Source organism: Jatropha curcas, chromosome 2 (genome assembly GCF_041381405.1).
Source record: "Jatropha curcas cultivar XTBG-Jc1 chromosome 2, XTBG_Jcur_1.0, whole genome shotgun sequence".
Taxonomy (NCBI): domain Eukaryota; kingdom Viridiplantae; phylum Streptophyta; class Magnoliopsida; order Malpighiales; family Euphorbiaceae; genus Jatropha; species Jatropha curcas.
In genome coordinates this window covers 33,761,936-33,788,081 of record NC_143152.1, presented here as the reverse complement: position 1 = coordinate 33,788,081, position 26,146 = coordinate 33,761,936, and the positions used below count along the sequence as shown (strand labels likewise).

Below are 26,146 nucleotides of genomic sequence, written 5' to 3'. Positions count from 1 at the left end.
GATGTTTATTGGGCCTAAGGCCCATTTATTCTATGTCCTTTTTTTTTTTTCACTTGAAACGAAACCCGACGATAATTTCCAGTCGACCCGAATAAGAGCCAGAAAGGGGACAACGGATAAGCGGAAGAGACATCTGCGTATTCTGCGTGAGGACGAAGCTGAGCATCATCTGCGCATTTTTTTAAAAATGGCATGGAGAGGCCAACTTTCTCGGAACATTAAAGAGCTTCGTGTTCTGCTGTGCCAATCTTCGTATTCAAGTTCATCGGCTAGGTTTTCTCTATTGTTATTCTTATATGATCGTTCCTGATTGCTCACGACTTTCTAATTCATTCAATGTTTCTATGGCATTTGATTTTTTCTTTTTGTTGTTATTGTAATTTGCAGAGCATTCATAGAGAATAATTACAAAGATCTCAAGTCACTGAACCCTAAACTCCCAATACTGATCCGTGAGTGCAACGGAATCGAACCTCAATTATGGGCTAGATATGGTATGTGAACCCTTCCCCTTCACTCCGATTTAGTTACGAAATTGTCCAACACTCTGCCAAAGATGCTTTGTTGGGAATACATCAATTTTGGATCTGTGAAGTTTAGTGATACGGCTTCTTTCTATTTGGTTGTTATCTGCTGTGTGATACATCTCCTTTTTGCCCGTAGCCTTCATAGTATTAAGAAACCATGGAATGATTATGTGATAATGGAGTTTTAAGCATATATCTAGTTATAAATGGTGACAAGTAATTCAGAATTCAAACAACTTGTTTTACCATCCGCCTCCTGGTAAATGCTTTGCTTGAGTATCTAATAAGCATATTTTTTTTACCTTGTAACTACCACAAGGTTAAAATTTTGCCTCATTGAAATTTACGTATGGCTGTTGCTTTTGAGCCATGCATCCTGGAATTAGTCTAGTCTTGATATGTTACTGTTTCAGCTAACAGCTTTGGCATTCTACTGAAGACCAAACTTGTTTCTTTGATGGTCGACTGTAGTGGTCTAAATGCTGTACCAGTATACTGAGAGCTTTTTTCGAGAGTTGTTTCCTTAATTAGATTTTTAGAGCATGTTTAGTTTCATTTGAAGGTTTAGATTTTTAAGCATTTACCTCTTTATCCAAGTATAATGTGCTGTATTCATTTATTTTGCTGATGACCTGCCAGTCAAGTTCGCTTAGAGATTTCTCCTCCTACTCATCCTTTTATCCTGCACCAAAAAGAAATCTGGTAAAACATGTGCAAAAGCACATTCACTCATTTGCACCCCAAAATGCATTTTGGGTTAAAGAAAAAACTTTCACGCATTTCTTTTTCACCTTATTAATGTAACCTCCTTATAACAATTTCTTCTCACATCCGGATTGAACTGTCACTTCCCCTTTATGCTAGCTCCGCATGATAAACATTAAACAAGACTAACAAATGGTAACATGCTATATGTGTTATTGCCAATAATGCCGCCCCCCACCCTGCCCCCCTTCTTTCTTGTCCCCCTCTCTCTCAAACACCACATCAAATGCACCCTTGCACGCAAAATTTTCAAAGAAATGTTAGCAATCACACAGCCTCAGATAATGACAAAATGATGTTTCTTCTCTCCACCTCCTGGAAGGAGGCCAAAGACATTATAATTGAGTAGTGTCTTATCCATTTTTTGATAAAAAAACAATGTTGTTTGATTGATGATGTATTTACCGTACAGGCATGAATTCTTGCTCTGGTGAATTTTCTTTTTCATTGGCTACTATATTTCATGCATTTAGGATAGCCTGTCCCATTTTTTTCCAATAAACACGTTCTGTTATTTTCAGTCCTTTGGCTCTTTATTTTTACATCACAAAGCATTGTATTACACATAGTTTTGGAATTGTTGATTTCAAAACAGATATGGGTGTGGAGAGGGGCATTCGGTTGCAAGGTTTAACTGAGGCACAGATCTTGAAGGCCCTTGAAGACCTTGTGAAAGTAGGAGCAGCACTTAAAGCTTGATACTGTTGCTGTTCAACTGCATGGAATGAAATAAAGTGATGCTTCTGGAAGATATTCCTATCACAGTTTTTCCTGTGTTATGCAATTTGTTCTGAGTTGCAAAGTTGCCGTTATCTTTTATGGTCACTATAACTTGCATTATCGTTTTTTTTTTCTTGCTGTTGACTAGTCCAATTTCCAATCAATCTATTGTTGCTTCTGCAAAGAATAAAGAAACATCTGATAAATTAATTGGCAAATAAAAAGCATAAGAGTAGGTTGGAGGAGTTAAAAGATGGAATGTATTTAGTTAACTTTCTAAGTCCTAACCTTTTGTTGAGTTATTTTAAGAAGTAAACGAAGGATAATTGAGGTAAAATGTTCGCTCTTCAACCTCCAGATTGAAGGGTGAAATGCACGAACTTTCCAGAAGTAAATATCGTTTTGACAACAGTTATTGTTCGAGATTGCTATTCAGTGAGTATCAGCTTCAATCTGTCTTGCTTTAACCTACCAACCCCATGGATTTGTCAATATATCCATGTAACAAGGCAACCCTTCCTAAAGTTCCAATTCAGCGGTAGTGGAGGAAACAATTTCAGCTACGAATGGGGGACCTAAAATTTCTCACCGTCGCCATTTAGTATTCAATAAATTTATTGAGATGCGTGCGACTCAATGTTAGAACTTAGAAGCGATGGAGTCTTTCAGTGCAGTTGGTGAAAGTTCATATTTTTTAAAAAAAATTTAAAGAAGCGCGGTGACCGGTGCTTAGTGCTTACAAAACTCTTGTAAAAATACTGTACAATAAAATAAACTTTAGATCAAGCTAAAATTCTCTTGAATCCGGGGAAAAAGTTACCCCTAGTTAGAAGAGTGGAAGGATGAGTGAAACCCTAGTGAGGATAGAGGAGGTTCAAGGGAGAGGAAGAGCTCTAGTATCCTCTCGGCCGCTAAGGGCCGGCGAAATCGTGCTTAGGGATTCTCCCATCCTCCTCTACTCCGCGTTTCCTCTGAATAGAGCCTCAATAAAATATTGCGATGAGTGCTTCAGAAATTTACAATCAGCATCGATAGTGGTATCATGCCCATCTTGCTCTCATCACCATTTCTGCGGCCCGAATTGTCTTTCGGCGGCGATGGCCTCGTCTCACGCTCCCTGGGTTTGCCGAGCTCTAAGTTGCCTCCGCGAGTGTCCATCCCTTGTGGTGGAGCGCCAAGTCCAAGCTCGTTTCCTCATCGGCGCCTACAATCTGGCCGTCGTCGCGCCTTCCAACTTCCAAATTTTATCCTCTCTTCAAGGCCGCGGAGAGGATGAAGATGCCGCAGTTGCTCAATTTCTGCATTCCATCATATCGCCCCTCTGCCCTCCTTCTCTGGTCGAGCTTTCCGTGGAACTTACTCGGGCACTACTCGCCAAGGACAAGCTCAATGCCTTTGGTTTAATGGAGCCGTTCAATTTGAACGAAGAAAGATCAGTCCGAGCCTATGGCGTCTATCCCAAGGCCTCCTTCTTCAACCATGACTGCCTTCCAAATGCTTGCAGATTTGATTATGTAGACGCTGCAGCTGATGGCAATACTGACATAATTATCCGAATGATTCATGATGTTCCCCAAGGGAGAGAGATCTGCTTGAGCTATTTCCCTGTTAATGAGAGTTATTCCAGCCGGCAGAAAAGATTGCTTGGGGACTATGGCTTTACCTGCGAGTGTGACCGCTGCAAGGTGGAAGCTAACTGGTCTGACCATGAAGAGGAGGACGTGGTTGGTGAAGCAATGGAGCAGGACCACGATGAACCGATGGAGGAGGAGGAGGAGGTTGGCTCAGATAATGAGACCGACTTTCCTCACTCGTATTTCTTCGTGAGATACATGTGCAATCGCAACAATTGCTGGGGCACGCTGGCTCCTTTGTCCCCATCATCACATGCTAATATCTTAGAATGTAATGTCTGTGGCAACATCAAGAATGATGAAGTAGTTGGTGTTGATGCCGATGCTTGATTCAACGGATCACCTGCCTCGCTAGTCTGTTGCTATGGTTTTGCTTCACTGGTATGTATTTCTGTTAGCTTAAATTGAATTGATGGAGCAGTGAAACAAATTACCCACTTCCTGTTTTAAATCTCATGGCGAGGTCTGAATGTATTCTAGTGGTAGGTTTATTTTATGATTTTTTTTTATCCCATCCATTTGTTTTGCGTGAGACAGTTGTTTTATACTATAATACTGGGAAATATTTGATTTCTTTGGAAATATTTCATTTCTTTGAAGTCACAAGTCACAACATAGCACTTTTAAGGTCAAAGCACCGTCTTTAGGTAAGTATTTCCCTATCTTATAATGATTAAGATTGTCGAAACAGGGCTATACTGCTTAGTGCTTAATGTAGTCCAAACTCAAGCGTCTTCTTTAATTTTAGTCCAGTATGCTGTTTTATATGCCCACTACGGATTCTTATTTCTTAATGGGCTGTCATCCTGTGATGTAAAATCCGATAATTTTTGCTACTTCTGAGGATATCTTTGCTACTCTTGTAGTTTGTTTTATTTATGATTTTTTTTTTTAGGATAGATGAATGAGGTGTTATAGTAAGTAAAGGAAGGAAAGCTTGCCATTAACGCTCTGCGTATTGATATATTGCTGTGTGAAATGATAAATCCATAATAATAATATGATTGGGTATAGTCTGATCCATAAATCCATACATAGGATAAGGCGATAAGCCTACGTGGCAAAAACCCACTTCCTCACCCTACAACTCCTTTGTAGAAAACACTCTACTCTTAACTAGTGCCAACAAAATCCATGGCGTCACCAACACTCCTAACCCCAACCTCCAAACCAACACCTCTTCCTACCACCAGATCCAAAATCCTCATCGTTGCCAACGCCAGTCCTTCACTGCAACAGCCGCGTCACGAACAGCCTCTTCGCCGCCACTTCTTGTCTTTAGCCACCACCGTCATTGCTCCAACATGGCTTTTCCCAGTGGGTTCAGCTCTTGCGGCATTAGATGAGGAGTACTTGAAGGAGACTGAAGATGTGATCAACAAGGTCAGAAGCACAATCAACATGGACAAGAACGACCCTAATGTAGCTGCTGCGGTGGCTGATCTAAGGGAGACATCCAATTCTTGGGTTGCCAAATATAGACGAGAGAAAGCTTTACTTGGCCGTGCTTCTTTTCGTGACATTTACTCAGCACTGAATGCTGTTTCTGGGCATTATATTAGCTTTGGGCCAACGTCCCCCATTCCGGCAAAACGAAGGGCAAGGATTCTTGAGGAGATGGACACGGCTGAGAAGGCATTATTGAGGGGCAGATAATTTTTAATTTTTAATTTTTAATTTTCAAGTTGATTTTTGTTTCAACCATGCCAATTTTATTTTGTTGAATCCGAGTTTACATAACGACATTACGAGGTAATTGCCACAGATTCAACATTTAAGTAATCATTCCCTTAGAAATTGGAATTACAACGTAATGTTGAGTCTGTGCCCAGTCCATTGGGTCAGAATAGAAAGCATTTCATTCCATCAAATGATAATGATATTTAATTTTATTATTATATAGGTGTATTCCATGTGAGCAGAGAGCATATTGGTTTATTTGCTCTAAGTTAATAGTTTGGTACTTCAAAGGGAAGAAAAAGGAAAAAGAGTTAATTTAACAAAAGCTTCTCCTTTTAAGTTTTTCAGAACACACCAAAATACGTTCGTAATTAAATAAACAACGAGACACTAAAATGATGAAGTATAAGATGAATAAAACTCGGTGATTGCAATTGGCCAAATTAATATGTACAAAGAAAGCAGGTGAAAGGAATCAAATACTGGAATGCAGTTGAAGGAATTTGTGCGATGAAAGCCTCAACGATTTTGGGAGGCCCACATTTGTTAAACAAATAAACGTTATCAAAATGGAAAAAGGAAACAAGAAAGATAAAAAGGCTTCCAATGTGGCTATTTTAAACGTGAAACATGCGTATGAAGCGTGAACCATGCCACGAAGTCGGAGAGAGGCCTCTCTTTAAATTTATGTGAAGGAGATTTATCCCACTTTTATTTTATTTACCCTGAACCTGAAGATTCCGAATTCCACTACCATTTGGCCGCAGCTTGTTGATGGGGAATAAATTGCAGCCACCGAGCCAACAGTCCATTGGAATAACCAAGTGTAACCCTCAAAAGTGAAATCAAATGGGAAACTTGTCACTTGTCATTTCTCACAGGAGATAAGGTCAGGAATCAGGTGGAGTGATTAAAGTAGCCAACTTCCTTTTTTTTTTTTTTTTTTTACTTTTTCTGTTTCAAATAAGTCGCTGTAACAAACTTTTTTATTACTTATAGAGAAGTGAAAGAAGTTATATTTGAATTTTTTAGAACTTTTGTTCCCATTTGGTGAATGTGAGTGAATGAGGCTCGCATCTGATAGATATGAGTAACAATTTATGTGGTGATAATAAATACCTGCTTAGTATTTTTGTATCACTGTGAAGGTGTGGTGCTAATTATCTGTTCAGTATTGGAACGGAAGAGTAGACTTAGAACCTTTTTTTTTTTTTTTTTCCATAAGACTTAAAACCAATTTGCATATTAGTAATATGGCAAGTGATTTAAAAACCAAAACTTTTCCTATAATTTTTTTTTTAAATTCTATCCTGGCCCGGCCCAAACAGGGAAAAGGTAGAAAAATGGGGAAATCGATGAAGGCGGGAGGATACGATTTGGACGCATTGCTGGCAGTTATGAAGTTAATGTGAATCTGAACGGAAACTGAAAAAACGTAAATGAGTTTTAATTTTGTGGATTAGAGTTTCACTTGGAATCTAATTTTTTTTTTTTTTTAAATAGTAAAATATCGCTTCCTGGGCTGTTCTTATCTTCTTTAACCTTTCAATCAATCCTCCTGTCCTGCCCCAAGCAAGCAGTAAAAAGCATAGATTCGCAAAAAGAAAGAAAGAAAGAAAGATTTCAAAAATTCATAATAAAGTATAAAGAGCGGATGGGAAACCAGAGGTGAAGAGGGGATTGACTGCACAGATGTTCTCCAAATATCAAAAGGACGCCGAAAAAGGAAACATCCGAAACCTCCTCTGGCATCTCTTCCCAAAAAAAAAAAGAAGCAAACTGTCTATATATGTATATGTATCATCATAATATATGAATATGGACATGAATGAGTGATATCTCCTCCATACAACATTTCACAAGCCAAAAACAATGGCATCTTGCCAATATCAGCCTATTAAAGACCGAGACCTTGGCAATAGAAAATACAAGTCCTCTAGCTGTACCTGCACTGATGGCAACGGCGATGAAGATGTTGAATTGGCTCTTCCAATTGCAAAGCCGATTGATGGTGCTAATAAAGCCATTCAAGAAAAGAATTCCTTAATCATTTCTGCCAACTCTCACCAGCAGCGTCTCGTTTCTCTAGATGTTTTTCGCGGACTCACTGTTTCGGTATTTCTTTTTTATCTCCTCCTGTTTCCTTGACGCCCCAAGAGAGCGACAAAATTAAAAGCATGCGAATTGCGAGTGCATTTCTTATTTCTTGACAATTTCTCTTTATTTTATTTTTCTTACGACTTCTCGTGCAGTGTCAACAATCATTTTACAAAATTTTTTATCTTTTTTTTTTTCCATCGGTTGATTTAATTCGACGCAAATTAATACCTGGTTATTTTGTTTTCTGCTCATTCTGAATGCTTGCAGCTAATGATACTTGTGGACTATGCTGGTGGAACTGTGCCTGCTATTAATCATTCACCATGGAATGGTTTAACACTTGCTGATTTGGTCATGCCCTTTTTCCTCTTCATTGTTGGTGTTTCGCTTGGACTCACATACAAGGTAACCTTAGGTTTTTGTCTCTTAAGTCTTAATTAGTCTTATCTAAAGCATTGAAGCATTTCATCATACATTATGTATTTACTTTGACTGGAACTATGTATTTACTTTGACCGGAAATTTTTTTTTTTTTCCAAATAATCATAAAATGTATTCTATGATTTTGCTAATGCCTTATTGTGGGTAGTCACTAATATCATTCTGAATGCTTCTTCTGCCGATGATAGCATTCCTAACTAGATATTTGTTCCATACAGAAAATATCCTGTAAGGCTTTTGCAGCTAGAAAAGCCATATTCCGGGCACTCAAGCTTCTACTGTTAGGCCTTTTTCTTCAAGGTCCTCTTCCTAACAACTTCACTTTTAGCTCATGCAATGCTTGCTAGGCTATTTGTGTGCAAGTGCTCTTTTTCTTTTACATTAATCTGTGAACAAAAACTGGCAGGGGATAGTAGGAAAACAAATCTTCCAGAGTTTTTTGTTTCTCCTGCGTTCAACGGAAAGTTCTTTCGGGACTGCATTTGCTTTTATGCGGTTTTTCATTTAACTTCTATTCTGTCTCCTGGACAGGTGGCTTTTTGCATGGCCTAAATGATTTAACTTATGGAGTTAATGTTGAACGCATGAGGTGGATGGGTATTCTTCAGGTATCCTCTCTAACTTTTCCAGTTATTTGCTTTATCAACAAATGTGATCCCAATTGATTGACTCAAATTCTGTCACCACATAACTTAATTTATAATCATGTTGGTCAACAGATAGGTTCCCCATAAATAAAAGCAATATATTGTCATTACCTGCGGAATAACAGAAGCTTCCCTTTTTTTTTTTCCCTAGCAGAGGATAGCAATAGCATATTTGGTAGGAGCATTGTGCGAGATTTGGCTCAAAGATGATGGTCGTGCTAGTTCAAATTCATATGTACTGAGGAAATATCAATTTCAGTGGTACGTATCTTTTTACCCATCTTTAGATCACTTGATTTTTATCTATATGTGAAGCAGCAAGTCAGCTATTTGTGAAACAATAAAACTTTCTATATCTCAAAGAATTCAAGGTTAAGGAATACCTGGCCGAGTCCACCACTTTATCTGTGGCACTCTCAGTTATCCGTCTAATACTGATGTACTCGGATATTGTGCAGCTGCTCATCTTGGTCCATGAAAAAAACACATGAAAGTTCTCCCACGGCTAGAATTGAGGTGTTCCTAAATATTAGATACAGAGTTCTCTCTTGTGAGATCACTCATGTAGGTTTCTTGTGCAGAAAAGGGAAGCCATTAAGATATTTTCAGAACCAAAAAAAAAAAAAAAAAAAAAGGAGAAAAACTTACTTCTTTTAGCCAAAAAAAAAAAAATCATTGTTAAAAGGGGGGGCACCACTGCACTAAGTTTGCTGATTCTTTTTCTTGGTTCAAGAATACGTTGCTCATTTTGTTACATTTAATATCTGCTCAGATAAGCATACTGTTCCTATATATCTCACCACCTTGATCATATTTTGTGTATTCTAAATATGCAAAAGAGCGTTTAGTTATATGAAAATAAGATTGTCTAATTTCTTGTTGCATAAGGTGATTGTGCATCTTTCAGCAATGTTCATTTAATTCATTGTGCATGTGCATTTATATTTTTAATTGGCGCTTTTATTTAACTTGCCAAGCTAAAATTTTGTTGGTCAATTTTTTCAGGGTTGTAGCTTTGGTGCTTGTTATTATATATCTTTCCTTGTCATATGGCTTGTATGTTCCAGATTGGGAGTATCAGGTTCCAGTTGAAGCCTCTTCCTCTCCCCCAAAGATATTTGCAGTGAGTTTCTCTTCTTTCACTTTTTTATTTGATATTTTTTCTATTTCTACCTACAATATCTAAGGATTTCGTTATAGGATTACTGTTGGTAGCACTATATGATACATTTCTGTTCAAAGGTGAAATGTGGAGTAAGGGGCGATACTGGACCTGCTTGTAATGCTGTTGGACTGATTGATCGTACAGTAATGGGAATTCAACACCTCTATGGAAAACCAATATATGCACGAACCAAGGTAAATCTCTAGTTATAGAGGGTTTTAGTTGCTTTTAGTGCTTGCTCTCCTTCCCTGATTGGTTTCATCCTTATCATCATATTATTTTCCTTTCTGCAGCTATGCAGTATCAATTCCCCTGATTATGGCCCTCTACCTCCTGATGCTCCTTCGTGGTGTCAAGCGCCATTTGATCCTGAAGGACTATTGAGGTTTGTTTGGCAATTACATTTTCTTTTCAGACATTTTTAATTGATGGTTAATTTACCAACATATTTAGACAAGTCAACCCAATGAGGGAAGACGCCTTTAAACTCTCTTATCATGTAGTATTCCATCTTGTGTCTTTTAGTTTCATGTTTTCTGAATGATCCTTGTGCATTATCCTTGTAGTTCAGTAATGGCCATGGTTACCTGTTTGATTGGTTTGCACTATGGGCACATTATTGTCCATTTTCAGGTAATAAATTTTTTGTTTCATGAATTTTTTGGTACTTGGATTTTATTTTTTCAAAAACAGCGATATACTTTACTCTGCCACATGCAGGACCACAGGGATAGAATCCTTCATTGGATGATCCCATCTACTTGTCTTATTGTCTTAGGCCTTACCTTGGATTTTTTGGGTAAGTAGTTTCTTAGATGTGAATTTAATAGAGGAGAATAAGTGGAAAATTTCAACTGTTTAATATTTTCTTATATTATCTTGTTTGGTTCTCATTGTAGGAATGCATGTCAACAAAGCTCTTTATACATTCAGCTACATGTGTGTCAGTGCCGGTGCTGCAGGCATTCTATTCGCTGGAATCTACCTTCTGGTTGCATCCGTCACGTTGAATTCCTAACAGTGACATTTATATTTGACTAAATATGTTGATCTCTTTGTATAATGAAAGAGTAAAATTGTTTTAACTGGCTTTATAGCTAATAGGTGGTTATGTTCTTTACCCACAGGTGGATGCAAGCGGATATGGGCGCATGACACTTGCCTTGAAGTGGATGGGAATGCATGCACTAATTATATATATCCTTGCAGCCTGCAATATCTTGCCGGTTGTCCTGCAGGGATTTTATTGGAAGCAGCCACAAAATAACATTGTAATTTCCCTATTCTGTCATTAGAAGTTCTTCTGTTCTTGTGATACTTTACTTTAGATTTTGTTTTCTCACAACCTTTTCATATTCGGCAGCTTGGATTAATTGGAATTGGAAGATGAAGGTATGGCAGACTGGAGGGCTACAAAAAATTGTACGGGCTATTTACATTATTCAACATTAGATAGTTGCAATTTGAACATCCTTGCGTTCGTATTTTCTGCATTGATGTACTCAAATTTAAAAATCAAATGAAGAATAGTATAATGTTTTGTAATTTAATCAATTGAAATTTTAGCTTTTTTCTCTATTGATTTTTTATTATATATACTTACGATTTTTTTTTTCTTTTTTCTTTTTTTTTTTTTTATGCATGCCTTATTCAAGTAAGTGGCTAATTGTTGCACTGAAGATATGATAACAATTTATAATTATCATCATCATTGGGACCAAGAAACTAATTATTATTATCCCTTTCTGTTACGAGAGGAATTCATTTGAACAAATAAGTGAAAACAGAAAACAATGTCAAAAGAAACACATCTGATGTGTAAACCAAAATTATTATATGATTGATAACAGGAAATACTTGACAGGAAAAACAGAGTCGACAAGGTAGTGCTCATCATGGGAATCAGCCGTGGGGGTGGGGCGAAGGTGGTTCTGGGGAAGGCAGAGGAGGAGAAGGCAGCAGCGGAGAGGGTTTGGGAGGAAATATCTGCGTAGAGTCATTGTTACTAGTGTAGATGGGATATATAGTATACACGGTTTGAACAATAGTGAGGGCAAAAAGTAAGACTGCAGCAAGAAAAGAAACAATAGCCCAGGGATTTCTGAAATAAGTGTGTATTAGGTTGGCACGCCACTCGTTCCAAGCCTTCTTGCAGTAGGCATTCACCTTTTTATGCACAAAATCAAGGCTGCTATTTGGATCGAGTGTAATATCCTTGGACATAGAATTGAAGAGTTTAGCAACAGCTTTGTCACTTCCAATAGCGTTTTGGATGATCCCTCTCGAGTGTAAGAGGGCAACATCCCTCTCGCTGTCAATGATGTTGTCCATGAAAAAGATAAAGGATGTAATCTCATTGCCTGCACCGACATGGAACCGCTCAAAGGCTATCAAATTGAGAAAACTAGACTCAGTTGCATCATCCACCACTATTACTGGAAGCCTAAGGACTCCACCACGAAATGAGATGTCCTTGAGGCTTCTTGTTTTACTCTTCTTGAATCTGATTCCAGCTTCGTTGAGCTCTGTTGCAGAGCGGATGATATTGTCACCGCCATTGCGGCGTCTGCTTCGTGATCTGCTGCGACGCTTGTCGTTCATGCCAATATGTCTTTGAAGCAAACTCTTCCTGTACACATCCAGTGCATGCAAGCATTTGCCCAAGCTCGAGACCGGAACGTCAGGAAAGCAGAACTTGAGGATCAGCCGGTTCACAAACTCTTCATCCTGCAATGTAATTGTTATATATAATTATAAACCAAAGAATGAAGCGAGAGAAAAATAATTAAAACTAATGTACCTTTTCTTCGCCGCATTCAACAGCAAGCAGCTTGTCGAGGAGTATCATTGGTAGCTGGTTTTCAAGCATGAGCATGTCACGCTTGACGTATGGCATGATGTAGAGCTTCCCATGGTCGCTAAAAATTGGATCATTGGGTGCATAGTCTTCGACTGTTCGAGTAGCAACGCGTAAGATCTCCAGCATGAAACATCCATCCATAATCATCAACTGCACAAATCCGCATGTATCTTCCTGCCAAATTATATCGAGCGGATCATAACAGTCTTTTAACACCTGCACTACTTGCGTTAAGGAGTCGACGAACACTTGTAAGGGTTTATTTGCTCTTTTGAGAAAATGAAGCAGAGCTCGTTGCTTGTGCTCCTCCATTGGCTTCAGATGAGCTTCCCCGTGATGATAAGGACCAAAGGAGACCGCCTGAGGCCTGTACGCGTTCTTGTTCAGGTCTGTTACACATGCTGGTATTTTGTAGATAGAACGTTTCTTCCATCGTTCTTCCTCCATGGATTTATCAATGTTCTCTAGTTTCTCATTCACCTCGATTACCCAGTTTGTTCTCTGCTGCGCCATTATTATTCCCCCAAATAATTTTAACAGTCCTGCTCTGCTGCATCTGTTGCCATCCTTAAAAAGACTTGTCTAAGACAATATCCCCCAAGCATTTTTCATTAAGATTGTTTTCATTGCTTTAGAGGCAAGAAATGGTTGTTTTCCTGAGAATTCATTGTGGCCCTTCAAGGAATCAATTTATTCTTAGTTTCATTTCAAAAGCAAAAGAAGGGACGAGGTTCCCATGTGGAACACACGGTCGACGATAATGTTCACAACTGGCTGAGTGAAATCTCGAGCTAGCTTGTACCAAACCCAAGACTAAGAGAAACGTTCTCACTGCCCTTCAAATTCCTTTCTTGCATAAGGTAAAAGCTGCACACTATCAAATAGCTCACTGCCCATCTCCGATTCTTTCCCTGTTTTAAGAGGCATTTTTTTTTTTCTTTCTTTCTTTCGAATAATTAAAAGCCAAAAACAATAATTAAATAGCATAAAATTATGACTTTTTAAGCGTGGATCTGTTTATCTTCGATCGAACTGTTAAGATGATCTTGGTACGTACGTTTTTTAAAATTTGTCGCCACAATCAAAAAATAAATAAAGGAAGAAACCAAAATCACGACTTGAATATGCCATGGGATAACTACATTTGATAGAATTATAGTCATTGTAGATGGTATATTATTAGAGTCCAGTGACATGCAGTTGTGGATCTTGTACAATGCAAAGGAACATTTGTGTTTGGTAAATACTTTCAAAATAATATCATTTGAGATAGTATGAAGGTAGTAAATGTCTTCGAAAAATCACCTCCTTAGATACATAACAATGTTAATAAACGGAATGCAGATATTTTTATTTTTCATCAATTTGATATTAATTGATGGAAAATAAAAATAAATTTCGGTCCATCCAATCTCTTTCTATAAATAAAACAAATAAATTTTATTTCATTACTTTTATGAGAAATAAAATTAATGAAATGAGAAAAGGATAAAAACAAATACCAATCAGGAATGCGTCCACGTGGTCTTGCACAAATAAAATAAATCCACAAAAGTATTTAACAAGCCATATAAATAAATAATAATACTTTTACACTATAGAACTTGAAACTTGAAAGAGCACAGATGATGAATGATGACTCCCATAAATCACGCTTTCAATTTAAGTAAAGTCGCACTCTACTTTTTTTTTTTTTTTTTTCCCTTCTTCTTTAATTTAGAATAATGCACAAAATGAATCTTATCATATTATATGTCTCTGTCCCTCTTGCATTCAGCTGGAAGAACAGGGTATCTGCTCCGGTCAGTGCAGTAGTTGTAGATGGTGTATTTCTGGCGAACCCATCTGAGCCTCCTGTATTGGAAGCCGTCCAGATCTTGAAACTCCTTCTGGTCCCACCACCTCTTCCCCTGAGTGGCACAGAATTTGGCTTCCACTGACGCCTCGCACCCGTCTATATGGAACTCCCTGTAAGAGGCTATAAAGGGCGCTTTGGACCAGTCCGTCTTCTCCAGTCCACCTCTCGTGGCCCAATCATCGGCGTTCCAAAGGCTCGAGTACAGCTTCATTGGTTGGTTGAATGGAAATTTTACTCCCAAATCTTTGCAGTTTTTGAACACCCTGATTGGGACGTTGTCCACGAAGAACCTGAATCCAACCATACCATTTTTGTTTTTGTTAAAAAAAAAAAACAATAATAATAACATTTTCCTTTTTGTTTCTTGTTTTTTATTTTTTAAAAAATACTACTATATTATACAAAATAAAACATACTATATAAAAAGTAACTCTAATTATTGAACCGCGGCTATGTAATTGATTAATAAATAGGCAATTTCGAAACAAAATACCACATCTACAGGAAAGTTCAAACAAAATGTGCGTGCCAGCTCAAAAGTTGTCGGAAAAGGAATCATTCATATTCCAAATTCGATCGTAGAAAACAAAACACTCCCTCTACTCTAGTCAGAAAGAAAAAAACCTACTTTCACCGAATTTCAACGCATAGTTCTATGTTGTTGATTGATCTGTTTCACACTAGTTGGACCATGTCGCATGTTGTTCTTACTGTTAATTAACGTGGCCCCGTTTTGGCTGACCTATAACCTTAAGAATGAAATTGAAATTCTTAAAACTTTTCTTTTTCTTTTGTAATAAAAAGGGAAAGGAGTACTCACACAATCTGATACAAATTCCAGAGAACAGAGTATGAGTGGTATTCTTTGGTTGGGTCAAACCACAAGTAAATCCTCTGTTCTCTATCTCCTTTCCCTCCGGTGAACACATTCGTCTGCAAAATGTAGGGCTGCCCAGTCCTGTTCCCCAAGAACTCAAAGTCTATTTCATCATGCTCTGAGTTTTGAGAAGATAGCTGCCAATAAAATAAATTCACGTTCAATAAAATTTTCTCTCAAGTCTTTTGAGTTAACCTCAATTAATTAACTTGACGGGAAATGACTCACATAAAATGCAGTGACCGTTCCAGCTGAATCTCCTGGCACCAACTTTATCTGCATACTGAAGTGGCCGAACAAGTACGAGCCTTTCGACTGGAAACCAGTGCCTTGGCAAAGATCAAGCCCATTCGGTGACCGTGTCAGCAATATCCACATTTTCAAGAGGAAAAAAGAAATATATTATCTTTATAGTACAAATATATATATAAGTACCCGTGTATTTATCCAAGTGGAGCTGAATCTCAGAGCCACCATTGAAGTATTTGATGTGATCGAACGCCCAGGTAGGCACATAGTTCCTGCCGAATGGCACGGCCACTGGACTCTTTGGGGGAGCTCCCATAGTTCCAGATACCATAACCAGCAAGGCCAGAGACAGAGTCCACAGAGGAGGAGCCATATTTCTGCAGATGAGATCGTTGGTTTTGTTAGAGCTCTAGAGAATGGGAAACGAACAAGAAGCAAGTGGTGTGTGTTCAAGGTTCTAGACCATTACCTGGAAGAGAGAGGGAGAGAAATGTTGACAGGAAGGGATGAGGAGAATGGAGCGAGAGGGTGCTCATTATGTAGGGGGCGGATTTTAATCTAAAAACAATAAATTATTGAAGGAAGTGTTTTGTCATGTGGTGCAGAGACTGGACAAAGTTAATTAACCAATAAAATAACACTAGTGGTAATACAGCTATAAGCCAAGAAAACTAGTAATGGACTAGTTTGAATTTTGAAACATTACTACATTGGTCATTCATGAGTAATAGTATCCACACTCCGCGGTACAAAGTATCAAGAAAAGAGTCGGCCACTCCAGGTACCGACCGCTTACCCACTCCCACCTCTCCTCTACCTATTTCTGGCGTCCGATGCCTGGGCCATCGTGTTTATTGGGCTAGTAATAGTTTGGCTGTATCAGTCTCCTCTCCTCATTTCTCTTATCGAGGAGGACTGTTTTTCCTTTCCAATTTTTTGTCTTATTGTACGGCCTCCATTTGCATTGCAACTTGTGATTTGTGAAGTGTGACAGTGAACTTTTAGCCCTGCGCTTGCACTGTCAAATTGAATTTGAAAGCTGGAAAGCATTTACATACCATGTATTGGGCGTTTGGTCGATCATCTCCTTCACTTCAATTCTCTTAACCCTTTATACTGACAGTAGTAATTGACGTACCCACACACAAATACTTACATTTTTTGAAAATAAATAAATTTCGGATTAAATTGAAATCGAGAAATGGAAGAAAAGGGTCCCCACTCCCTCCACGGAAACAGAGCATCATGCATAATTGCCCAGTTTTCACTGACATAACCATACACACATGTGCATTTTTAAATTATCATCATTATTTTTTATCTGAATTTAGAGGAGCAGCAGCTTAGCAAAAAGCGGTGGGGGTGGGGCTTCTCTTTTCAACATCAAAAAGATACAGGCCCATGCAAAGGAAATAGCTTGGCAATGCTACCATGTAGAATTATGGATAAACAAAAGCCGCGACTGAGACTGAGACTGAAGGGTCCACTTAACACCGGCATGTGGCCTCAGAATTGATTTATATTTCGGAGCTGTTCTTATTCGGAGATTTGGACATTTCAGCCACTTAATTAGCGATTAATCCTTCCAGTTATTTTTGCCATTCATATTCCAGTTGAGTTTGTCTTTTGGGTATTTTAAGAGTAGAAAAATAAACAAAGTTTAATATTTTTTTATTCATTAAATTAATTAACAAAATTGAAACAGGAAATTAATCCCGTTAATTTCGTTCCAAACATTTACTTGGCATGTACATAAATCTTATGTTACACTTAATTCTCCTATTCATGATAATTCTTATTTATTTATAATATTTAAAGCAAAGCAAAGAAAGCTAGCTAGCTCCTCGTGCCATTGCCACACTACTATACTAATTAATATTAGGAATAACACTTTGCTGCATTTACACCATACTTGTGCAACTAATAGGGATTGAGAATTTGAGATTAGAATTACAAGCCATCAGACAACACGTGTCTAAGAATCTCTTGATTGGTGGTTGATGTAGCACATCAGGGCAAAAGCTAGCCTTAGCTGTACCTTTTAATAATGCACATTGCTCCACTTCATTTGATTGATTGATGATCCTACGCTATACATTACATGCAACCTTTGAACCTGTGGAATTTAATTATATAAATATCTCAATAAATTCAAACGACTTGAGTTTCTGTCCAACACAAGAACAGTCAAGTTTTTAAATTTCAATAATAGTTAGTAAGAGATTATATACGTAATTAATTAATAAAATTAAAATGATTGATGATAATTAAAGCTTTGTTTGTTTAGTCATTAATCCTACCGAAACCATCCATGATTTGATTTTGTTCATCATAAGCATCCATATAATAATAATAATCAATTAGCATGCATGCGTTGTCCTATTATATGAATACCCATTGTCCATATGGCAGAAGATTTCCGCACGTTAGACTGTATTTTCTACATACATCATCAGATCACATCGGTGCTGCCTTAATCTTTATTTAATATTTTTAATCATCTGCCTGAATGTCTGAACCTGTAATGACACGTTCGACTATTAATGGGCTTCAATGGATAGAGCCACAATGCTAAAAACTACAATTTTTGGGCTCTTTGATTTGAAGTACTGTTTGTCTTTAACTGGCTTTCGGCTGAGACTAAATAGGCCGACTCTTTCTTCCTTGCTGGGGCCTGCGGGTGCACTTGACACTTAGATAGGCCCATTACATTTCTTCTCTCTGAGAATAAGACTAGAAGCCAATATATAAAAGGGATCGTTATGATTCTATATAAAACAAATCACGTGTGAACTTTTACTTACTAAAATGAGTATGAACAACTGAGAGCAACAACCTGATTTATTTTGATATGAAAAACCCTTTGTTCCTCGATTTTCAATTTCTTCGTTCCTTTCTAAGTTTAGGGTTTAGGGAAGAGCTAGGAGAGAACGAAGAGAGTGATAGAGGACAAAAAGATTAGACAGGGAAGAAATTAGATCAGGTTGATGTGGCATAAAAAATTCAATCGCTTGATGACGGGACGCTCACATCAGCTTTCTGGTATAGTTTGACTGGGAAATATGTAATGGTCATTTTTCACCAACTGTAGTTCAGGAATTTACTGATTGAAAATAGTAAAACCTCAACCCTTCCCAAATTCCACTCCTCCTGGCAACCATGTAACTAACCTTAAATATAAAGAATTCTAATTTCTGAGAGATTAAATAATTTAATTATCATGTTTGAAGAAAAAAATAATTTAGAATTTGAGATTATAGATTATACATGAGAGAGAGCAATGAAATTTGAACGGTTGATATTTGATCTAGAAAACATAAACTACCTAACGTAAATTATATAGAAGAAAAAGCACGTGCTTACTCGGAGGCTCAGCAGGGAAGATGTTTGTTATATAAAGTATTGGATCGGTCCAAGTTGATTTGTATCGTAGTATTAGTTTGACCTTTTGAGCCATTTCCTAAACAGCTTGAAACGTTAAAAAAACAAAAGAAATGGGAATACGCGTCTATTTTTTGGAGTTTGTCGGATTCAGTCAAACCAACCCGTATGCATTTTCGTTTCTTTTCATTTTATTGCAACTCCCTTTCACATTTTTGCCTTTAGTTAACTGTTCTTAACCCTAATAAGTAATTCATGTTCATCTTGGATTTATTTGTATGTGTGTTCATGCTAAATGGCCGCATTGACCTGTTCAAAGTTCAGACTCGAGTTGAAGAGACCTGCCACTATTTTTTTTTTCTCTAGTAGTTTTCACTTCACTTTCTTGGATAATTCAGTTTTTAACGTCCTACGTAGATTGCAAAGACAATGAAAGGGAGGCAGAGACCAACAGGTAATGTATGGACTGCTACGTAGGGATCTAATTTAGCATGTTTACATGATAATTATCAGATGTTGCCATTACATAATTGACGTTCATGTAACTTCACGAGATCAGGAGGCCATTAATGCTAAGTAACTTTCTCATTAATTTTAAATTGATTGATGAGATATTCAATAAAGTTCTTGTTACGTAAAGTGAATATTCAATCCAAGGGAAGCTTAAGCTATTAGGTAAATGTTAACATCATCTCAATTCTGAAAATGGATATACTATATATGCGATATCCATCCTCCAATAAAAGCTTATTTCAAGCATGCATTCCTATTTAAATGCATGGTCGCATTATAATTAAAAGGTTTGACATTAAAAAAAAAGGTATTAATATATAGATATGAAATAGAACTTCTAGTAAAATATAACAGGAAAGTAATAAGTGTTATGTACTTATCATTCTCTAGTTAGATTGAGTGTATCGGGAGAGTTTATTGACATGAGATTAATTAGAGTTTGATAAGTTTTTTTCTGAATTTCTAATAAAATTATTTATTTTGCTGATAAAAAAAGTGTTATGGTTAATTAGAAAGTAAAATTGTTTTCACTACCTTCTTTTACTATTATTCTACAGGTGGTAAATTATTGATTAGAGTCAACGCATATTGGTCGATAATACTATAAATTAAATAAATCATATTCCTCGACGAAAATTTACGTTCAACGAAAGAAAAATAATATAATAAAAAGATCGTTGGTCATCGAGGTCAGTTTTGACCAGCACACGTTGTACATAACCTACCCTCCTTTCTTCCTTCCTTCCTTCCTACAAGTTTCGCGCTTGCCTTTAATATGACTATGTATATATAAAAATAGAATCCATGGAAAGCTCCCTAAGCTAAAAACCAAACGCATGAATAATACTCCTTCTTCTATCTGCCTGTAAAGATTAACGATATCAAGCATATTCTGTAAAGTGATCGGAAAACAAAGATCGACGATATTAAGCATATTTTGTAAAGTGATCAGGAAACATGAGAAGCGACGACGGGAGAGGACCTTCCATTTCTAATTCAAATTACGATACCAGTTCCGACACTGAAAGCATAGCCAGCGACCGTACTGCCTTTAGCGGGCCACTTGGAGTGGGAGGACAAGCTCCTCTCAACAAAAAACGATCTTCCAAGAAGAGCGCAAGATTCAATATCCCTCCTGAAACCACCGCCGCCGATGATGCATCCTCCTACGTCGAGATTACACTCGACATCCGCGATGACTCTGTCGCCGTCCACAGCGTTCATCCGGCTAACGAAGATCCCGAATTAGCTCTGCTTGCTAAAAAGACTCTGGAGAACAAGTCTTCTTCATTTCGGTCCTCCTTGTTTCGCAATACTTCGTCTCATATCAAACAGGTTTCACAAGAGCTTAAACGTCTTGCTTCCCTCTCGAGGAGGCCTTCTGCGGCCAGACGCTTTGATAGGACCAAGTCAGCCGCCGCTCACGCTTTGAAGGGACTCAAGTTCATCACTGCCAAAACTGGTGCCGCGGGAAATGGATGGCTCGCTGTTGAGAAGCGATTTCAGGAACTAACGGCTTCCACCAATGGCCAACTCCACTGTTCCTCGTTCGGCGAATGCATAGGTAAATAATCATGAATTGATTAATTACTAGTATTTATTTTGACTTTTCTAAAATTTTTGTAATTCTATTATTATTATTATTAAATTATTAATATTAATCTCTGTTATAGGCATGAACAAGGAATCCAAGGAGTTTGCTGGTGAATTATTCCGCGCACTTGCTCGGAAGCATAACATAAATGGTGATTCCATTAACAAGGCACAGCTTAAAGAATTCTGGGATCAGATCTCCGACGAAAGCTTTGACTCCAGGCTCCAAACATTCTTTGACATGTACATAATTGTTTCCTTTGCTTTATATCCATGTTTCTTACATTTCATTAATTTAATTTTGTAATAAAACGTTTAATTATTTATATTTAATCCATGCAGGGTGGATAGAGACGCTGACGGAAGAATAACAGAAGAAGAAGTAAGAGAGGTACGTAAAGCTAAGTAATGGATATATATAGACTCGGTCTATGTCGACTCTTTCATACTAAACTGGAAATAGTTTTTCCTTTCCTTTTTCTGCCTGATGTTCTCATAAATACATATCACTGGCAGAGCAGGTCACACTCTAGTTTAGACTAACGACAACAAGTTGAAATTTGCAGATTATTAGTTTAAGTGCTTCTGCAAACAAGCTATCCAACATTCAGAAACAAGCCCAGGAATATGCAGCGTTAATTATGGAAGAACTAGACCCAGATAATGCTGGATACATCATGGTACGTAAGAATATATATATGTTAAACTGCAAGATCATATAAGCTGTTAGTCTTGATGAATTAATTCTTTTTTCTTTCTCATTGTCCAACGAAGCAGATCTATAACCTCGAAACACTGCTATTGCAAGCTCCTAATCAATCGGTCAGAGTTGGAGACAGCCGAATTTTGAGTCAACTGCTGAGTCAGAAACTGAAGCCCACACGGGAGAACAATCCACTGAGAAGATGGTACCAGAAGGCCAAGTACTTTTTATTGGATAACTGGCAGAGGGTGTGGATTATGGCATTGTGGCTTGGAATTGTAGCTGGTTTATTTACCTACAAGTTTTTACAGTATCGGAGGAAGGCTGTACATGATATAATGGGCGATTGTGTTTCTGTTGCCAAAGGAGGAGCCGAGACACTTAAATTCAATATGGCATTGATTTTACTACCAGTTTGCAGGAACACCATCACTTGGCTCAGGAACAAGACCAAGCTGGGAGTGGCCGTGCCTTTTGATGACAATCTAAATTTCCATAAGGTGATAGCAGTAGGAATTGCCGTAGGGATTGGGCTGCATGCGGGAGCTCATTTAACCTGTGATTTTCCGCGGCTTCTCCATGCAACTGAAGAGGAATATGAGCCTATGAAACCTTACTTCGGAGACGATCAGCCGGAGAACTACTGGTGGTTTTTGAAGGGCGTGGAGGGCATCACTGGAATCGTAATGGTAGTGCTAATGGCTATAGCCTTCACATTAGCCACGCCTTGGTTTAGGCGTAACAGGCTCAACTTGCCCAAACCACTCAAGAAACTCACAGGCTTCAATGCCTTCTGGTATTCTCACCATCTATTCGTTATTGTCTACACCCTTCTCATAATCCATGGGATTTTCCTCTACCTCACCAAGAAATGGTACCAGAAAACGGTAATTAATTGACAAGGCCTTGCTCTCTTTATATTTCACAGTCGAATTATTGACTTTGACTATCGTCCATTATTAATTCCATTTCTTCATGTACATTGCAGACATGGATGTACTTGGCAGTGCCGATCATCCTTTATGCATGCGAAAGGCTAATCAGGGCTTTTAGATCAAGCATCAAGTCTGTTAAGATTCTCAAGGTAATGGATTTAGATTGCTTGATTCCTCTACTAGCTGTGCCATTAACATTGAGATGATAATACTAATGAATTCCACCAACGTTAATTACTTTAGGTTGCTGTTTATCCCGGAAATGTCCTGGCATTGCATATGTCTAAGCCACAGGGCTTCAAGTACAAGAGTGGACAGTACATGTTTGTCAACTGCTCGGCAGTTTCTCCCTTCGAATGGTGAGTTATAAGTTTAATTGCACATTGAATAATATATTCTCACTGTTTTGAGAACAAAACAATTCTAATTGTGTAATTTGGTGTACAGGCACCCATTTTCCATCACATCAGCGCCAGGAGATGACTACCTGAGCGTGCACATTCGAACTCTTGGAGACTGGACGAGGCAACTCAAAGCTGTTTTCTCCGAGGTCTGTTAATTAATATACAGTTTCCGATCCAGTTTTTAGAATTGCCAACCAACAGTCCAATATTTATATGTTTGCACATTGGTTGTTATATATAGGTTTGTCAGCCTGCACCTGCTGGTAAGAGTGGATTGCTAAGAGCTGAGGGCGTGGAAGGAGGAAACAATCCTAGGTAATTAATTAATTAATTGCTTTGCATATGATTTAATTTAATATTATTCCTATTAATTAATAATGAAATGAATGAACAGCTTTCCGAAGATATTGATTGACGGACCATATGGAGCTCCAGCACAAGACTACAAGAAATACGATGTAGTGCTGCTTGTAGGGCTGGGAATTGGGGCCACACCCATGATCAGCATTGTGAAGGACATCATCAACAACATGCAAGAGGAAGATGATCGCGAGAATAGCTTAGAGGCAGGGAAAGCGACATCTGCTCCTAATTATAACAATAAGAAAGGTTTCAAGACGACGAAAGCTTACTTCTATTGGGTGACAAGAGAACAGGGTTCCTTCGAGTGGTTCAAAGGGATAATGAATGAGGTGGCGGAGATGGACGACAAGGCGGTGATAGAACTGCATAACTATTGCACCAGTGTTTACGAAGAAGGAGACGCTAGGTCTGCTCTGATTGCAATGCTTCAGTCTCTCCACCATGCCAAAAACGGTGTGGATGTGGTTTCAGGGACCAGAGTCAAATCCCACTTTGCAAAGCCAAACTGGCGCCAAGTCTACAAGAAAATCGCTCTTCATCATCCTGATTCAAGAATTGGTAGGTTCACCTACCTCTCCCACTAGCACCTCTTTTTTTGTGCATATGTATTGAATAATTTAGTCAAAGAAAGAAAATTTGACCAGTTGTATATATGTTTGTGCATGCAGGAGTTTTCTATTGTGGGGCACCAGCACTAACAAAGGAGCTAAGGCAATTAGCGCTAGATTTCTCTCGCAAGACCTCCACCAAGTTCGATTTTCATAAAGAGAACTTCTAATTAAGCAACAAGATTTGAGACACGATGTTGTATTTGTTGATCGTATATAGCATATTAGAGATATAGCAATTGGATTATACTTTTTGTTTAATACCTACTCTGTCGTTCGTTAGTTAATTTTGTTTCTTTGATTCAATTAATAATATACGAGAAAGTGAAAATCAGATAAGATGTAGAGAATTATGATACTGTCTTCTCCTTCTAGAATTCAGGTGCAATTTTTATTATTTCTTTTTTGTATTCATTGGTTAATTTTTTTTTTTTTTTAAATTCCAATTTTGTTCTCGGAAAATTTCTGTAATTAATAACTGGTGAAGTTTCTTTTCCTCTTTCTCTTTTCACATTATGCCAATGCCTAGGCCATATGTCTAGTCTAGCTTTAAAAGCAAGGAAAGCTCAAAGTCTCTTACGAATTGAATGGAAATCGGAAAATCTTCAGTTCATCCTTACAATCAGGAGCCTTTCCAATATGTCAAAGGTCAACAAATCGATGGACACGCCAAAAAAAAGTATAATTGTTTTTGGGTTAGTAACAGCATTTATTGACTAATAATAATCCCAATCACAACATCCAAATCAAATGTACATTTCCTTTATATTCTAGAAATAAAAATTCACCTCAAATATATTATTATATACAATAGGAAGAGGATGCTTAGAATAAGCTATTCCATTAATATTTGGAAAAACGAAAATGATTATATGTATGACTTTTCCATTAAGAACGACAGCCAACACGGGGAGAATTTTTCCAAACGTATACATTTACCTGACGCACTGAGCGAGTTTGCATATTTTCACAAGTTCATTGAATTTTGAACGATGGCCTTTTGTGAATCTGACCTTTCGACAATACGGCCAAAACGCGTCCAACACCGGCTTCATTAATTGCACCCAAATAACTAATTATCCAATTTGGTTAAGAATTAGCAAAGTGCTATAGTGGGTAGGTGCAAATCTGTTTCTTTTAGACGCTAGCTAGACTGGCTACGCTGCTGACTCTTCATTTTTCTTCCTACATTGTTTTCCTTCTTCTCTTTTGGTTTGCAAAAGAATAGCCAACAAAAATATATAAAACAAGAGAAACAAATATTGTAACTTGTATTATTTATTACGGATGACTTAGGCCAGGCACGGAAAGTAGAAAAACAAAAAAAAAAAAGAGATCAACCATTTTCATGATAAACGCATATGAAGCTAATTGGAGGATACCTCTGCGGATTAAAATTCTCATTTCAACAACCATGAAAATACAGATTATTCACTCCCCATCACTGCATCCTGCTAATCATAATGCAGCATGCATATGGTTATGGTAAGATGACAATGGCTATCACAGGTAACACTAGAAATACCCAAGTGCCACTAATATCCTGAGATCACCCCACTTTGAAATCTCATATCATACATGAATAGGAAAGAATACGCTCAAAGAAGTGCGTGCAAATTGATTATTCATTAGGCAACACAATTTTGACCTTGCAAAATAAATCCAGAACCTATCATAAATTATCATAAACACTTGGCCATACTTGATGTATGCACTATTCAGTATAAAGTGGATACATTCTACAACAAATTTATATTTTGAGTGACATGGTAAGTCTCTAGATTCTGCTCTTCAGATTATATTATTTGTTAGTGTTGTATGAGGGGAAATTTGACATGATATGCAATAAATTCTACAATAAAAGCAAACCTGATTGATCTGATTGCAATTGAGAATGAACTGTTTCGAATTTAATTATGATTTTGGTTGTTCTGTTTACCAAGTGCATATGTGGTAGAATTTTGGCCTAGCATATATGAAGAGTCAACAGTGTATATGGGCAGTTATGCTATCTCATAAACAATAATATTACTATCCAATTTCCATTCTCTCTCACCTCTACTCTTCCTTTTCTCTCTCTCAATTCTGCGACTCCCTCGCTGCTTCTCTCTCTTTCTTCTATT

The 26,146-nt window shown here is 37.7% G+C and overlaps 7 protein-coding genes across 9 annotated transcripts; 5 read left to right on the top strand and 2 right to left on the bottom strand.

Annotated features, from left to right (window-relative positions):
* Positions 1-63: 63 nt before the first annotated feature.
* On the top strand, positions 64-2,264 carry LOC105647260 (NADH-ubiquinone oxidoreductase B8 subunit). Its single transcript, XM_012233277.4, has 3 exons — positions 64-273; positions 388-494; positions 1,888-2,264. The coding sequence occupies exons 1-3, from the start codon at positions 188-190 to the stop codon at positions 1,989-1,991; spliced, it is 297 nt and encodes a 98-aa protein (XP_012088667.1). The 5' UTR covers positions 64-187; the 3' UTR covers positions 1,992-2,264.
* A 360-nt stretch (positions 2,265-2,624) lies between these two features.
* Positions 2,625-4,228, top strand: ASHR2 (ASH1-related protein 2). Its single transcript, XM_012233278.4, has one exon. The coding sequence runs from the start codon at positions 2,855-2,857 to the stop codon at positions 3,974-3,976; it is 1,122 nt and encodes a 373-aa protein (XP_012088668.1). The 5' UTR covers positions 2,625-2,854; the 3' UTR covers positions 3,977-4,228.
* Positions 4,229-4,689: 461 nt separating this feature from the next.
* PSB27 (photosystem II family protein) lies at positions 4,690-5,544 on the top strand. Its single transcript, XM_012233279.4, has one exon. The coding sequence runs from the start codon at positions 4,781-4,783 to the stop codon at positions 5,300-5,302; it is 522 nt and encodes a 173-aa protein (XP_012088669.1). The 5' UTR covers positions 4,690-4,780; the 3' UTR covers positions 5,303-5,544.
* Positions 5,545-6,732: 1,188 nt separating this feature from the next.
* Positions 6,733-12,048, top strand: LOC105647264 (heparan-alpha-glucosaminide N-acetyltransferase-like protein (DUF1624)). Of its 3 annotated transcripts, none has more exons than XM_089717706.1 (13): positions 6,733-7,441; positions 7,694-7,831; positions 8,086-8,167; positions 8,399-8,475; positions 8,669-8,775; positions 9,520-9,637; positions 9,757-9,873; positions 9,973-10,064; positions 10,246-10,478; positions 10,579-10,670; positions 10,807-10,950; positions 11,043-11,101; positions 11,544-12,048. In XM_089717706.1, exons 1-12 carry the CDS (start codon positions 7,199-7,201, stop codon positions 11,067-11,069), a joined length of 1,470 nt encoding a protein of 489 aa, XP_089573832.1. In that variant the 5' UTR covers positions 6,733-7,198; the 3' UTR covers positions 11,070-11,101; positions 11,544-12,048. The 3 variants fall into 3 exon arrangements, with proteins under 3 accessions (XP_089573832.1, XP_089573831.1, XP_089573833.1); XM_089717707.1 differs by lacking the exon at positions 11,544-12,048 and having other exon boundaries at positions 6,772-7,441; positions 10,246-10,312; positions 10,400-10,478; positions 11,043-11,257; XM_089717705.1 differs by lacking the exon at positions 11,544-12,048 and having other exon boundaries at positions 6,736-7,441; positions 11,043-11,257.
* Positions 11,391-13,052, bottom strand: LOC149498703 (UPF0481 protein At3g47200-like). The gene is made up of 2 exons (XM_089717708.1): positions 12,480-13,052; positions 11,391-12,406 (listed from the first exon to the last, which is right to left on the bottom strand). Exons 1-2 carry the CDS (start codon positions 13,050-13,052, stop codon positions 11,582-11,584), a joined length of 1,398 nt encoding a protein of 465 aa, XP_089573834.1. The 3' UTR covers positions 11,391-11,581.
* Positions 13,053-14,028: 976 nt separating this feature from the next.
* LOC149498702 (xyloglucan endotransglucosylase protein 34) lies at positions 14,029-16,551 on the bottom strand. The gene is made up of 4 exons (XM_089717710.1): positions 15,710-16,551; positions 15,503-15,603; positions 15,218-15,411; positions 14,029-14,687 (listed from the first exon to the last, which is right to left on the bottom strand). The coding sequence occupies exons 1-4, from the start codon at positions 15,894-15,896 to the stop codon at positions 14,288-14,290; spliced, it is 882 nt and encodes a 293-aa protein (XP_089573836.1). The 5' UTR covers positions 15,897-16,551; the 3' UTR covers positions 14,029-14,287.
* Positions 16,552-20,138: 3,587 nt separating this feature from the next.
* RBOHD (respiratory burst oxidase homolog D) lies at positions 20,139-24,381 on the top strand. Its single transcript, XM_089717781.1, has 11 exons — positions 20,139-20,981; positions 21,091-21,253; positions 21,353-21,401; positions 21,577-21,690; positions 21,788-22,600; positions 22,702-22,797; positions 22,892-23,007; positions 23,096-23,198; positions 23,294-23,367; positions 23,447-23,973; positions 24,084-24,381. Exons 1-11 carry the CDS (start codon positions 20,375-20,377, stop codon positions 24,191-24,193), a joined length of 2,772 nt encoding a protein of 923 aa, XP_089573907.1. The 5' UTR covers positions 20,139-20,374; the 3' UTR covers positions 24,194-24,381.
* Positions 24,382-26,146: the final 1,765 nt, after the last annotated feature.

Excerpts from the sequence above, each read along its gene's own strand:
- LOC105647264 (XM_089717706.1), top strand. The coding sequence starts at position 7,199 with ATGGCATCTTGCCAATATCAGCCTATTAAAGACCGAGACCTTGGCAAT. Across the intron at positions 9,638-9,756 it reads CTCCCCCAAAGATATTTGCA|GTGAAATGTGGAGTAAGGGG; the intron begins GTGAGTTTCTCT and ends TTCTGTTCAAAG. Across the intron at positions 9,874-9,972 it reads CAATATATGCACGAACCAAG|CTATGCAGTATCAATTCCCC; the intron begins GTAAATCTCTAG and ends TCCTTTCTGCAG.
- ASHR2 (XM_012233278.4), top strand. The coding sequence starts at position 2,855 with ATGAGTGAAACCCTAGTGAGGATAGAGGAGGTTCAAGGGAGAGGAAGA.
- LOC105647260 (XM_012233277.4), top strand. The coding sequence starts at position 188 with ATGGCATGGAGAGGCCAACTTTCTCGGAACATTAAAGAGCTTCGTGTT. Across the intron at positions 274-387 it reads TATTCAAGTTCATCGGCTAG|AGCATTCATAGAGAATAATT; the intron begins GTTTTCTCTATT and ends TGTAATTTGCAG. Across the intron at positions 495-1,887 it reads TCAATTATGGGCTAGATATG|ATATGGGTGTGGAGAGGGGC; the intron begins GTATGTGAACCC and ends ATTTCAAAACAG.
- PSB27 (XM_012233279.4), top strand. The coding sequence starts at position 4,781 with ATGGCGTCACCAACACTCCTAACCCCAACCTCCAAACCAACACCTCTT.
- LOC149498702 (XM_089717710.1), bottom strand. The coding sequence starts at position 15,896 with ATGGCTCCTCCTCTGTGGACTCTGTCTCTGGCCTTGCTGGTTATGGTA. Across the intron at positions 15,604-15,709 it reads CCACTTGGATAAATACACGG|GCACTGGTTTCCAGTCGAAA; the intron begins GTACTTATATAT and ends ATCTTTGCCAAG. Across the intron at positions 15,412-15,502 it reads GAACGGTCACTGCATTTTAT|CTATCTTCTCAAAACTCAGA; the intron begins GTGAGTCATTTC and ends TTTTATTGGCAG.
- LOC149498703 (XM_089717708.1), bottom strand. The coding sequence starts at position 13,052 with ATGGCGCAGCAGAGAACAAACTGGGTAATCGAGGTGAATGAGAAACTA. Across the intron at positions 12,407-12,479 it reads TTGAATGCGGCGAAGAAAAG|GATGAAGAGTTTGTGAACCG; the intron begins GTACATTAGTTT and ends ATTACATTGCAG.
- RBOHD (XM_089717781.1), top strand. The coding sequence starts at position 20,375 with ATGAGAAGCGACGACGGGAGAGGACCTTCCATTTCTAATTCAAATTAC. Across the intron at positions 21,402-21,576 it reads CAGAAGAAGAAGTAAGAGAG|ATTATTAGTTTAAGTGCTTC; the intron begins GTACGTAAAGCT and ends TGAAATTTGCAG. Across the intron at positions 23,368-23,446 it reads GAAGGAGGAAACAATCCTAG|CTTTCCGAAGATATTGATTG; the intron begins GTAATTAATTAA and ends ATGAATGAACAG.